The sequence below is a fragment of the Lissotriton helveticus genome, chromosome 6, assembly GCF_964261635.1.
Source record: "Lissotriton helveticus chromosome 6, aLisHel1.1, whole genome shotgun sequence".
In the NCBI taxonomy this organism is placed as follows: Eukaryota; Metazoa; Chordata; class Amphibia; order Caudata; family Salamandridae; genus Lissotriton; species Lissotriton helveticus.
In genome coordinates this window covers 1,777,128,321-1,777,143,219 of record NC_136067.1, presented here as the reverse complement: position 1 = coordinate 1,777,143,219, position 14,899 = coordinate 1,777,128,321, and the positions used below count along the sequence as shown (strand labels likewise).

Sequence of the window (14,899 nt, the reverse complement as noted above, 5' to 3'; positions counted from 1 at the left end):
ATGTACTTGGAGAGATTTTCCAAAGGTCCATCACACGCTGAAATTATTGGTCTTCCAGGTGGAGTGTTCAAATTTTTGTGGACCTTGGGTATAAAGTAAATATAGGGCACCAATGGATGTTCCTTTTTGATGAACTTAAACTCATCTCCACTTAGAAGGCCCATACTCTTCCAAGCTAATAGACTCTTAAAAAGATTTTCCTGTGATGTTTTATATTTTACCGGTGTGCTCTTTCTGTAACATCGCATGTCATTGAGCTGACCATATGCTTCATTTAAATAATCTGCCACCGGCCAAAGGACTATGTTTCCGCCCTTATCCGAATTCCGGATGATCAAATCCTGATTTCGCAATTTGTTAATTAGCTGGTTGAACTTTCTATCCTGATTTGAATATTTCTTTTTCTTGGTGTTCATTGAGAGTGCCAATTTTTTAATATCTGCCTCTACGTGGTCACTGAAGGTGTCAAGTCCATCATGCGCTGCGAGAGGAACAAACTTGGATTTCAATTTGAAAGGGGTATTAGGCTTCCTCTGCCCATTCATGGTTATCCCTTCCTGAGATGTAGCCAAATCTCCTGTCATTAATTGACACATATCCTGATAGATGTCATTATCAGAAACCAATAGACCCATGTGATTTGTGTCTGGCCTTATTTCCATTGGTTGATCCAATGCCGGTCTTTGTAGGTGCATTTTCTTAAGTTTCAAATTGTGGATAAATTGATAGATGTCCGCCCTTGTTCTGGTGTAGCTGAAACTAGATTCAGGGCAATAGCTCAGTCCCAGGCTCAACAGTTGTTTCTCTGCATTGGTTAGAGCCAGGGTGCTTAGATTGATGATAGATTTGCAATCCTGATTCTCAAGTGCACAGCCGGACAGTGGCGCCATTCCATTTGTTTTTACTGGTTTTTCCGGGTGCGCCCCGACCCTTCTTCTTTGATTCTCCGCTGTTCGCGGGCCTGGCGCCTCCCCCTTCTCCGCTGGCATTTGGTTTGACCACTGTGCTTGGATTGCATAATCTTAGTGGGTCCTTGCGGCTCTATTTTAAAACGTCCAGTTCTTCCCCCAACGTCAGCTTGATATTTGTTGGTCTTTTATACCTTCATTGTCAGACTCACTCTCAGGAGCAGAGCTGGAAATTGACGAAAGTTCACTCGGCTGTTTCTCCAATTGTTTTTGAGCAATACCAGCCCCTCGCTTATTAACAGTGACCGCTCTCAATTTATCATAGCGGCGAGCGAAAGTGAAAATGTGTCCATTGGCATAGTCATCCCTATCCCTCTTGCATTTATATATTTTTCGTGTTTTTATTTTATCTTCTTCCTTAGCCAACCTGCTGAGCATGTTATCCCTCAGCTTCTTTTCTTGACTTGCCTCACTTGTACCCACTAATTGCTTAATACTTTCTTCCATGGCGTCTATTTTAATCTGGAGGTCTGCACCATCTATTTCAGCATATTTCAATAGAATTTGAACAAGGCGTCTTGAGTACTCCAAATTGCACTCCCCCCATTCCGCCATCATTAGTGGGTTAGGTGCCTCATAACTTGGGGCCAGCGTGCTACACAGCCCTCTGGGGATTCTTCCAACGTCCAAATATCTTTTCAATGAACGTGCCTCCCACCATTTTGATTGTTCTTGTCGCTTGTATTTCTCAAGTAGTTTAAAGGAATCCCTTAGGTTGGCAGTGTCAGCTCCACTCACAGTGTTTGTTTCTCCATTGATAATTGTTTCACTTTCCAGTGCATCCGAGAACATCTCATCCGCAGCAAGCTCACGGGCTCTGCGTATATCACTCGACATTTTATATTGAAGGAGTGAACGGATGCGGGAGACAGCCCTGATGTACTCTGCAACCCACAGGGGTAAAACAGAACTTTATTATTTTGGAGAAGGCACGCAACCCACATGGGAAACCAAAAGGCACTACAAATACCAGGATTCAACGCTCTGTGGCCACACCCACGGAGGTGGGAACTTGGACATTTGCAGGGATTTATAATTGTCTGTTGTGCCTTCTCACGGTGCGATTTGCCCAAAGCCCATGAAGAAGTGCTGACCAAGCACGAAACGCGTCGGGCGGGACAGAAGATTTTAGCGAGGCACTGTGTTGTTACCCTCGCTGCTTCCTTCAATAAAGAAACGCATACTTACCTCCTTGTGTGGGCTCGTCTATAGCAGGCAACTTGTGTAATATATATATATATATATATATATATATATATATATTCATTCAACGAATAACACTCCAAACCACCTTCAGGCTTTCACGCCGGCGAAGGAGACGGACCACTTTGATGAGGCAAGATGTTTCTTTTATATATATGTATTCAACGAATATATCTATATATATCTATATATATCTTGTTTGAAGCAGGACATTAGTTCCATGGTGAAATGGAGGTATGGCTTGCAGCCGACTAGGACAATGTTCTGATGAATGAGGTGGATGTTTAGCTCAGGATCCACCTCTGAAAATGTTTATGAAAACTGACCGCCTGTTGGGCAACTCTAGTGTGATATGTAGACGTCTAAGTGAACTCTAAAAGCGGTATTTTGTAAAGGGATGGAATTCACAGTTCAGCAAGGTAGAGCTGATTAAATGTGAAGGAAAAGAAATGACCTTCTGATGGACTGATTTTGGATCGCAGCTAGAAAAGAAGGTGACATTCTCACTCTCACTCTGTCAAGGGCACGGAGAGGGCAGATGCAGAATAACTAGGTGGAAAGCAGAAAGACTATGGCAGATCGATGTAGAAGTCGTTCCAATAAAGAAACTTATAGCAGAGGAAAAAATATACACAAAATGATCAATAAAGAACAATATCAAAATAACTATAACAAATTCAAAATTAACTATAAAATCTTTTTAGATTTCCAAAGAGAATTATATCATGATGCCTTAAGAAGATGTGAGGAATGATAAGTACTTTGTAGGAAAGGTATGCTCTGCTGAAGAAATAAATGTTAAGAATTTAGGTCAAACACAAAGCAAATAAAATAGTTAAGAAACAAAATCAAAGAGCCATGAAAACGAAAAGCAGTAAAACACTTAATTTGAGGTGTAAGGATCACTAATAAACACAGTGAGCATTCATTAAGAAAGGTGAAAACGGGCATTCAAAATGGAGGGCCATTTAAAGATGGCTGAAAAGATTACAATAAAGCTACTGGTAGGCTTGCAATCTTACTTTTAGATAGTAGTAATATATCACCGTTGCATGTAACCACCTTTGCACCTTCTTGGGTGTTCGTTGTTTAGGCCTCACAGCAATGCCAGAACACTGCAGTAAAAGGTCAACATACGTGTCGGATAGTTAACATGGGAAACCCAAATTAAAAAAACTCCAGGTATAAAGAGATGGTTATTCAGGAGAAGGAGGACGCCCGCTGACTAAGTCTGTTCCCTGTATCTAATCAGATCATAAATGTATCTCACCTAGGATGCATTGTGACACAAGTCGGGGCAAAGTTCGCTCAACACTTTTGTAAAAACGAAAACTTTAGATCTCATTTTCAAATCAATGTATTGCAGATTCTCTTCACTGAATCATTCACCTCAATCTATCTCGAAGCTGTGTCCTAGCCAAGGTGTCATAACTACTACTCAACTCTCTCATGACACTCTTTGCTTTGGCTTTTCTAGTCCATTATCCCTACGATCTGAGGAGAAATAATGCTCCAATAAGTTAAACTTTTCCTGAGATACAAGCTTTTAAAAGTCTTCTGTGCTCTCCTGTGGAGGGATTCTAAGAAAATTGCCCAGATCTCAATTCAAAAGCACTACATTATATTGATTGACTCTTTCGCTTGGTTGCTCCTTGGATAAAAGGGTTGGTGACTAGCAATTGTACTTCATTGACAGGAAAAGAAACGCCATTAAGTCCAGTTGTATTGCATTCTCATTGAGGCTACACAGTGTAACTACTGGAGATGCATGGGCGACTAGGTTTACAGCAAGCTGAGTTATTGAATGAAAAAGACTTCCCCTGAGGTACACGAGCTGGTGGGACAGAACTACAATGCATAGCTGCAATCCATACCTCTGACACCAGTTCCATGAAAGGAGTTGTAAGGCAGGATAAAGTGATGATTCATGAGTGACACCGCAGACCAAGAAGGCATGGGATGCAAAGTCCTTTGGCCGGGTGAGGTAGCTCAGTCGACTTTTACATCAAACGCAGGAATCTGTGTTAGACCTCATGGTCTCCGGTTTGAATGCCAACCAGGGGTGGCTGCCTCTGAAAGGGGTGGCATGTGAAAAAATAAAATAAATAAACACACCTTCTACACTGCCACTGTCGCAAGCCTCTCCCGTCGCCGCACGCCTCTCCTCCATCTGCAGGCAGCACCGGAAGCACCCAGGCTTCTGGGGTCTCCCAGCCAGTCACGACGCTGCCTGAGCAGCAATGTGATTGGTCTGAGTAGCCTGTTTGGCCGCTCAAGCACTGCCGGGGAGGCTGGGCATGTTCTCCACGGGACTCTGCCACACAGCCCAATGGAAAACATGGAACGTGCACATGACAGTTTGTCCGGCCTAGAGGGCCGGTCAAGTCGTTATGCGCACATGGAGAGGGAGTGCAAACCACTCCTGCTCCCTCTGCAGCAAGTCAGCCCCACCCCACCTGACATGGAGCAAAGAAAAAAAATGATAATAACTTCTTATCTTTTTATTTTTCCTTTGCACTGCTCAAGGAGTAGTGGGGCGAAGCTCCTCCGCCTTAGCAGAGGAGTCGCCACTGGTCACTTATAGGGGAATATAACACTAAGGAACGCAACAACTAATTTTGTATAGGGCCTAATGACATATTGACTCTTAACCTGTGGTCTGGGGACCCCTGGAGACTGTGACTGCTTAGAAAATATAAACAGAGTAATAAAGTGCTTAAGAATAAAGAAGTAAAATGTAAAGTTTTAAACCATTCTGTATATGTGAAGGTATTTGAAACTGCACAGTAGAAATTAAATTGGTATCTTCAGATTGAATTGAGGGAGAGGTGTATGTGCATCAAACAGAATACAGTAAGGACAATGGGTGACCTCAAATGAATTTAGAAAAAGCCCCAAAATTACCATTAATATTAATATGCTGATTTTATTTATATTTGTTTGTGAGTTAAATGTAACATTTCATCGTTTGAGTATTTTTATTTATTTGTGGTATTTGTAGAGCGCAACACTCATCCCAAGGGATATCACGGCGCTGAAAGAAAAAGGGGACTGCTGAGTTCATACGGGGGGAGTTAGTCTTTAGGAAAGAGGTGAGTTTTAAGTTTTTGCCGGAACTGAAGGAGATCTGTGGTGTGTCTAAGATCCATGGGCAGATCATTCCATCGTTTGGCCGCCAGGTGTGAGAAGGCTCGACCACCCGTTCTAGTTTTGTAGATGCGTTTAGGTTTAGCTAGGGCTAAGTTGTTGGATCTTAGGTTCCTGTTTGGAATGTAAAACTCAATTTTCCCTTGCAGGATTGTAGGGCCTGTCTTGTGGAGGGCTTTGTGCGCATGGCAGAGTAGTTTGAAGGTGGCTCGCTGGCGCATTGGCAGCCAGTGGAGTTGTTTCAGGCATGCTGATGCTGAATCTCGTTTGCCCTTATTGCATACCAGTTTGGCTGCCTGATTCTGAAGAACCTGTAAGCGGGAGAACAGTTGCTCGTTCATCCCTTCGAATAGAGCATTGCCATAATCCAGGCGGCTAACCAGAAGGGCATGAGTAATTGTGCGCCGACAGTCCAGTGGGATCCAGGAGAAGATTTTGGCTAGGAGTTTCAGGATTGCAAATCCTTTACCCCAGAGTATGCGTATATGATCTTTCATGGATAATGCATTGTCCATCATAATGCCGAGGTTTCTGGCATACTGTTTCGGGGTGGGGGCTGTTCCCAGTGTCGGTGGCCACCACGTGTCATTCCATGATAGTTTTGCTCCTCCGAACAGTAGTATTTCGGATTTACCGGCATTAAGTTTGAGGCAATGGTTACGCATCCACTCTGCCATTTCAGAGAGGCAACTATGTAGTTTTATTTTGGTTGTTTCCGATCTTTCCGATCTTTCATCCATGGTCACCATCAGCTGTGTGTCGTCGGCGTATGAACATACGCCGATGCCCCACTTTCTTCCAATGTCAGCCAGAGATGAGACGTAGACATTGAAGAGAGTGGGGCTTAAAGAGGCCCCTTGTGGGACTCCACAGCCAATGTGACGGGGTTTAGAGTGGAATTGGCCCATGTGCACAGCTTGAGAGCGGTTGCTCAGAAAGGATTCAATCCATTTTAACGCTGTGTCTTGTATTCCTTTGCTCTGTAGGATGTTTAACAGGCATTCGTGCGACACCGTGTCGAACGCTGCCGACAGGTCTAGCAGTATCAGAGCCACCGATCCCCCTTGATCTGTGATGCATCTGACACTGTCCGACACTGCCAGCAGCGTGGCCTCGGTGCTATTGTTAGATCTGAAGCCGGTTTGGGTAGGGTCCAGAAGCGAGTTGTCCTCCAAATATTTGGACAGCTGTAAGTTTACTATTTTCTCCAGTGCTTTGGAGAGGTAGGGGAGCTGTGAGATCGGCCTATAGTTTTCTGGGTTGAGGATGTCTGAGCCGGCTTTCTTCAGGAGAGGGGTTACAGATGCGTGTTTCCAGGAGTCTGGGAAGGACGCGTTGGCGAGGGATTGATTGAAGAGTTTGGTAATGAGGGGGCAGAGTGTCGGTGCAATTTCCGAAAACACAAAGTGCGGACAGGGGTCTGCAGGAGAGCCGGATTTAATTGCTTTGAGAACTGCCAACACTCCTTCTTCAGAGAGTGGTTGGAAGTTAGTTAGACGTGGGGAGTTGCCTATGTCTGGATGGGCGTTGTTTTTGTCGTGAGTAGGAAGATCTACATCAGGGTTATCGTAGTGGGTGGTGGGATGGGAGGGGGTGAAGGAGGAGTAAATTTTGTCGATTTTCTCAGAAAAGAAAGTGCTAATCCGTTCGCATGCTTCTGTTGAGGGGGTGAGGGTTTGCGAAGTGCTGGTTGGATTGGTGAGCTCTTTCACGATTTTAAACAACTCTTTTGCCGAGTTGTGATTTTCGTGAATTCGTTGCGTAAGAAATTCTTTTTTTGCCTCTCGAATGGCAAGAATATATTGTCTCCTTGTGGTTGTATATTTGGCTCTGGTTTCAGAGTCTTTGGTTTGTCTCCATTGGTGTTCTGCTTTTTGACATTCTCTTTTAAGGCTTTTGAGGGTGGGGGTGTACCATTTTTCGTTGGTGGATGTTTTTTTCCTGACTTCTCGCAGAGGTGCTATTTTATCCAACGTTTGGCGAATTCCTGTTTCTAGCCGGATGGCGTTGTTACCGATAGATGAATTGTCTGGTAGGGAGATGTCTATTTCACGGAAGTGATTTTGAAAAATGGAGTCGTTAATTAATCTCCAGGCTCTGTTGGAGGTGAGGGGGGTGGGTCTGGTCTTTACGGGTTTGCCGGGAAGTTTAAATGAAAATGAAAGCATGAAGTGATCAGACCAGGACAAGGGGAGGATTTCCTTGAGGGTGGCTGACTCGATGTTGGTGAAAAGGAGATCCAGGGTGTGCCCTGCTATGTGCGTGGGGCCATCGATCAGCTGCTTGAGTTGCAGAATTTCCATGTCGTATTTGAGCTGTGCCGATCCAGGGGCGTTGGTATTTTCGTAATGGACATTAAAGTCCCCAATGACCATGTAGTTTTTGTGTTTTAGGCACAGAGGGAGTAGTTGGTTCAGAAGTTTGGCGCTAACGCTGGATTGTTGTCCAGGAGGATTATAGACAACTGCGCCTGCTAGAATGATAAAATTCTCTACGAGAATTTTGAATGATAGTAGCTCATGTTCGGGATATGCATTAGTTGTCTCTGTGAGACATGTTAGATGGTCCCTGAAAATTACAGCAACTCCACCTCCTTTTTTCTTGTTTTGCCTGTTTTGTGTGATTATTTTATAGTCAGAGGGGAGGGCGTTAGCTAAGTCTGGGGCATTGGCGTCTGTTAGCCACGTTTCGGTGATGAAGACCAGATCTGGAGTCTTAGAGTTTAAGATGTCCCATATGTCTAATGCATGCTTGGGGAGGGATCTGGCGTTGAAGTTTTTTGATGAATGTTTGTTTCCATACCTTGTGTATTGTTTTGCAGGCTAAATTATAGAAAACGGACTCATTTGAGGGTCCCCAAATTCCAATAATAACTTAATGGGGGTCCCAAGATTCCGGTAATGATGAAGGGGGGGTCCACATCAGCCAAAAGGTAAAGCGCCACTGACGCAGTGCATCTAGGCACTGCAAAGACGTAAATGATTTCCTGGTATTGTAAAGAACCATGAGCTAGAATGAGATACTGCTCACTTTGAAATACGGACCGTCTTCAATGATTTAAAATGCTTAACGTTCAGAAAAGGATGTGATTTTGAGTTTATCCACTATAAACACACAAACACACCTAAGAGGAAGAAGAACACCAGCCCCGTGTGAAAAGATGCCTTTGAGCACCACAGTAAACAGCAGTCGGAGTTGGTGACATACGTGTTTAAGCAGCACAAAGATAGTGATGCAAATTCATGGCGTGTTTATCACATTCATTACCCCCTGCTAGCTTGTTCAACAGCTCGCAATGTGTAATGAGTTGGACGTCAGAGGGCAGGGACGGTCAGTCCACGGTCTATGTGCTTAAAGGTCCACAAATCAATCAATGCAGGGTTAGAACCTCATTCATGGCAGTAAAAACTTGAGCACAATTTTCATTAAGAGTACTGACAAGAAAATATTTCTGGATTACTGTGAAGTAACTGAAACTGGAAAAAATGTAGCATACAATTGAGAGAAGGCCTGCTTGTAAAGCAGTGCTTCGAATTAACTTTCTAAAGTGATGGATTTTGGGGATTAGGGGCTCAGCATTGACTTACCTGGTACATTCCAACCCCAATGTGCTTGGGCTCAATTTTCACGAGCTCGGCTAATGGATCCTGGACGCGTCTCGCTATGGAAACTGAAAAAAACACAATGTAAAAACAATTGTGACTTTATGTGAAACCGAGGCCGCTTAAACAGCAGATTTATTTACTATGATACTCAATAAACAGGCAATATGAATACGCAGTTAAATATTTCGTAGACGGTATTTCGTGGTTTTTAGCACACAAAAAGCTTTAGCCGCCGGGGCTAATTCTTCATCAGAATCATAAGCCACCAAGCAACTGTAGTAGCCACAAAAATGTTTCCCACGCATGTACATGATTCCACAAAATGGCCTACGGTTGAATTTGCAAAGCTTCCCAACATTCTGCTGTGTATTTTTTTGTATGCACTATAAAGTCACGTTCAGCACTGGGCCTGGAAGGAGGGTCGGAGGAAGAAAGTAAAAGAGACAAGTGAAGGGAAAACTGGGAGGAGGTGGGGGAGGAGGGGTGGTAACAGGGAGAGTGAGGCAGAGTGAGACATAAAGGGAGACAGGAAAAAAGGGAGAAAGGAACTGGTGGAAGGAAGTAGATAGGAGAAAGAAAAGTGGAGTAAGAGAGAAGGAGTGAAAGAAGTGAAAGAAGGTGAAAGGAGTGAAAGAAGGAGGTGGTTAAAAGAAACAAAAGGGGCGAAAGGGAGGAATGGGATGACAAGCAGTGAGAGGGTGTGAGAATTAAAGACAGAAAAGTGAGGAAGGATCGGGAGTTAAAGAAACAAATGCAAGAATGAAAGCGAATGAGTCAGCAATGGAGAGAAAGGGAAGGATTCAAGGGAGTTATATATCACTAGATATCACTATAGGGAAGGAGGATTAAGGGCGAAAATGCAAGTGGAGAGAAAGGGATGACAGAAGCTAAACAAAAGGAGAGGGAGGGGCTGTGAGCTGAAGAAAAATGCAAGGTAAGAGGGGGAACATTAGAGAAGAAGAAATGGAAGGGATGGGATCATGAAGAGAGAAAATGATGGCGAAAGGAGGTGGATTTAAGGAGGAAGGTACAGAAAACGAAAGATGGAGAAGGGAAGTAAAAGGGAGAGAAGAAGTGCCTGAGGTGAACAAATAAATCGAGGGTGGGAGAAAGAGAGGAGTGGCAGAGAAAAGGAGAGATCTAACACTAAGGACTGCCATTAGAACAAGCTGAGAGTGGAGTGCCTCCCCAAAGTAATATCATCAGGTCCTCACAATCCAGAGGAGCTGAAGCTTTTTGCCTCTGGCCCACTCTTTTTACGGCCTAAAGCTGCCACCGCTGGTCCGTTTAGACATCACAGAGCAGGCAGAGATTCCTTTTGCGATGTACTTGCCAGGAATGTAACAACAGCCACCACTTGGTGTGCCCATTAAACCAGAGAAGTGACCGCATCACATTTGTGACTTGAGCCACACAAAAAGCTTCTGACAATCATGATCCAAACTCACTGGCGCCCCACACGGGGCAGCACCTGCAGCCTGTGCTGCACTTGTTTCAGCAGGATGCGTCACATTCACAGCGGTGTTGTGAGCGCCACCTAAATCTCAAAAAACTCAGAGGAAGAAGAGGGAGTGAAAGGTCATTATTTTTCTGTTCTATGTTTCTGACTTCTAACTTTCTGATGCTGACATTGTTCTGGTAAATAGATCATTTCAGGAAGCTGGTATTCCAAGGAGGGTTAATGTTATCCCTTTAACAGGAGATGCTGCCACTTGCATCTGAAAGGCTATCTTTGCCATCTCCCCACTGGTCTTTTTAACCATGATTGCCTACAAGGGAAAACAGCCATTGGTAAATGCTTTATGTTTCGCCTATGTGATTAACACTATAGCTGCTTCGAATGTTTCACGCCAGTGCGGAACGTTCGAAGAAACGGGCAGGGCCGCGTCGGCAGTTGGCCGTTTGCAGACCAACCAAGTAGTGCCTGCGACGGCCAACGGCCGACAGGAGCACTTAAAGGGTTAATAATAAGCAGTTTTTTGTTGTAAGTTGTAGCTTACTGAGTAGTTGTACAATATAAGTTACAGAAAGTCTGTCAAAGTGTTATGACTTGTTTACGTAGAAAAAGGCAATATATTGTGCGGTTACTAGTGGTATGTAAGTAATAGTAAAGTTTTGAAAAATGAAATGAAAGAGGGAAATAGAATTATTGATGTAATAGCAATATTATGTGTTTAGAGAAGTTCTGACAACTTTTGGGCCCGGTGCCACTGCGCTTGCTCCACCATTCAACTCGTGACCCTGTTGTCTGCAAGGTAAATGCACTTGTGGTTGCCCGTTTAGAAATATAATATAGCAATATTAGGTTTTTAGTGGGGTGCCTAGAGCTTTTGGTCCTGGTGCTACTGCACCTGTTGCACCATTCAAATCATGAACCCTATTGCCTGCTATATAACTGCACTTGTGACTGTCTTGTTTAGTAAAAACATTTAGCAATAAACTTGGTTTAAGTGGGGTCCTTAGTGCCACTGCACCTTCTGCACCATTCCAATCACAGCCCTTTTAAATGCAATGCAACTGTGACTGCCTGTTTAGTAGTCAAATATAGCAATATGTGTCGGCAAGGTAACTGCACTTGTGGTAGCTTTCTAAGGAATAAAATATAGAGATATTAGGAATTTTGTGGGATTGCTGGAGGCTTTGGTCCCGGTGCCACTGCACCTGCTGCACTATTGAAATCATAATCCTAGTGCTTGCTAGATAACTGCACTTAGGACTGCCTGTTTAGTTGTAAATATAGCAATATAAGCGTTTAGAGGAGTTCTGACAACATTTGTACCTAGTGCCACTGCACATGCTGCACCATTCAAATAATGACACTGTTGCTTGAAAGATAACTGCACTTGAGACTGCCTGTTTAGTAGTAAAATATAGCAATATTAGGTGTTTAGGGGAGTCCTGACATTTGGGACCAGTGACACTGCACCTGTTGCACTATTCAAATCATGACCCTGTTGTCTGCAAGGTAACTTCTCTTGTGGCTGCCTGTTTAGTAATAAAATACATCATAGCTCTTGTAAATTAACTTTATTTATAGCGTGCAATGTTTAGTACAACATTTAGAATTTGATCATAATGACCAAATAAATGTTGTCGAAAAAAATCAATCCGATAATGCCTACAAAGAAAGGTACTGAGGCATGAATAGGAAATGCCAAAAACTTTCTAAGGCTAAAGCATCTGCTTTACATAGCTAAGTAATAAAAAGCAAACATTCAAGCATACTGTGAGAGGCTGTCTCCCTTTTCCACAGTCAAGAGATCTTAGACAGTGTATGGGGCTTAAAAAGTGTAAACAGCTTTAGTAGAAGTATTGTAAATGCACGCAGTGAAGTTAACAAAAAAAAAGTTCCACACAAAAGCGAATTAACACAGTAATTTGGCTACAGGAACTGATCAGAGACTCCTTTTAAGATATATTAAATACAAGAGATTTCACAAGCACAGCTTAAGCGCTGAGCAGGCAAAACCTAAAAAGGCAGAAACCTGGAAACTCTGCTTACATATTTTATGAAGGTTTGCTCTTTTACTCACATCCTGCATAAAACAAGCATTGGCAATGTGGATTTTTTTTCTTCTGATGTAACGTGGAAAGTCTTATAATGAACTTCACAACGCCATAAGGGTAAAACATGGGACAGCAGCAGTGCAACTTTTAGAAAAAGAAAACAGCGGAGCACTCATACGGTGTATATGATGTTCCAACATATTAGTCATGGTTCAATGGATTAAACTTTTAAAAATATAAGTAATGACAGCTTATTTAGGTACACAAATGATTTATCAGAAACTTCCGAATTATGCAATAGAAATAAAAAAAAAAAATTCTTTAACACATATGTATAACCACTACGGTTATAACTGTATAAGAAAGATTGCAGATGCTTTTAGAGTGTTGTTTCATAAACTATTTCAGCCCACAAGTGTATCGTACCTACATTGGGACTATCTAAAGGCAGATAATATATGAGAAAGATAAAACATTGAAGTTAAGAAACAGTATTCTTTATTAAAACAATTTAAAATGTGGTGGATGAGATTAGAATCCTATGTCCCACAATGATGTGTTGCAATCATCATCTTGAAAACCACTAATACCCCATGAGTATGACACTCGTAGAAAGAGAAAAAAATAACAAATGAAAAAGACACAAAACCCATATGTGCGACATACCCAGCTGCCATATAGTCCAAGAAACAAACTGTGAAGGTAGGTAAGGTAGTGATGAGAACAATAGGTAAGTGACTCCAGAGCCTTAAAAAACAGAAGATGGTAGTGGGCATACACTGATGAATTCAAGCAAATTCTGCCAGAAAAGCTTAAATAGAAGATCCATAAACCAGTGAATGCTGCAGCCATATAACCTTCAAAGTGACAAGAATAAAGAAACGGTAGTTACCTATATCCAAATTGATTTATATTCAATGGAATTCGTGCGAACAATAAGCACATATCTATGAACATTCTAAAGTGCAGATCTGGTCTCAAATGAAATTCCTAAGGAGCTAAGTGCTCGTAAGTCACCCGATGCACCGCCCCGTCCCACACTGCAGTCTGGGACCACCAATGCCAGCTTCCATTGACCGAAACCGCCGCCTGCACCCTGACCTGTCAGCACCGCAACGAGTTCCGCCCCACTTTGCACTGCCACTATGGTCTCACTGACGCCGCTGGATGACCGTCACTGAGCCACTGCCTGCCCCGCGACCTGAGGGCACTGCACACCACACCACTCCGTTTCACACCGCGATGTTTGCCGCGATCGGCACGCACTGACGTGGTCGGCTGGAACGAAAGGTACTGTTTACAAGGCTTTTGACACCAAAGCCGGTCCGCACCGAAGCGGTCGACCAAAACTGTTGGATTTGGTTGTTTTTTGTACCGCGGTAGCCCCGGACAGAACTACCAACTTCAAGGAACTGCATTATTGAGGTTATTTTTGCAAAGTGCATATTTTGATTATTGTATGATGGATTTTCTTGTTTTGGTCTTGTTTGGTTTAGATAAAGGATACTTATTTTTCTAAAGTGGTGTGGTGTCCATTTGTAGTGTTTTCATTGTATTACTGTATGTGTGCACAACTGCTTTACACACTGCCTCTGGGATAAGCCTGTCTGCTCGTGCCAAGCTATCAAGGAAGTGAGCAGGGGTTGTCTAAGGGCGTAACTCCCTTACCCTAACTAGAAGCTAGGGTCCCTACTTGGAAAAAGGCGCAACCATTGCTAACTAGAGACCTCCATTTCTAACATTGGTGGTCAGTGGGGAGGATTAGAACTTGCATTTGTGCTTAACGTACAGTAATTGGTGTACACTACTAGTATAGTGCTGACCATTACACAACCACATACAATTTTTCCCTGTTTCCCTTTGGAATTTGGTTGTTTGAACTCTGGTTAGTTGTTGCACCTTTGGGGCCTTGTCAAAATGGGAATCAACTTTTGGCACCTGCACATCTACAAGATGAGGGAACTAAAAGCCTTTTGCAAGTAGAGGGAGCTACCTGTGAAGAGGAGATCCACAAGGCAGGATCTTGAGACAGCCCTGCATAGCTATGAGGTACTACGCTGGGAAGCAACACTATCAGATGACTCTGAGGAGGAATCTGAGGGGTGGGATCCCCAGCCAGAATACAAAGAGGGCAGTGGCCCCGAGGAGGAAACATTTTGGGAAAGATTGGCTCGTGAGGAGAGGAATCAGATTTACGCTCATGGTCGGAGGTTGAGGCAGCTAGACCAGGAGTATGAGGAGCTAGAGCGACCCTTCGCTGAAAATAAATGTGTGTAGTTCAGGAAGTCAGGTTGACTGGGCTGTAGGTGGAGTGCAGCTCAGATGGTGGCAGCAAAAAGGTGTTACCTAGTGCTGAGGGAGAAGTATACACACCCAGAGATGTGGTGCCTGACTTGAAGAGGGGGTTAACATACACCAGGGGTTTCAGGTTTATGAGGTGGCTCCAGTGGTGCTCAGTGTCCCTGAGGT

The 14,899-nt window shown here is 43.4% G+C and overlaps 1 protein-coding gene across 1 annotated transcript in view; it reads right to left on the bottom strand.

Annotated features, from left to right (window-relative positions):
- The window catches only part of SRBD1 (S1 RNA binding domain 1), a 781,048-nt gene that overhangs the window by 256,623 nt on the left and 509,526 nt on the right, over positions 1 to 14,899 (bottom strand). Inside the window, exon 17 of the mRNA XM_078649673.1 lies at positions 8,906 to 8,988. Within this exon, the coding sequence (XP_078505799.1) occupies positions 8,906 to 8,988 (83 nt within the window). The remainder of the gene's footprint in view (positions 1 to 8,905; positions 8,989 to 14,899) is intronic.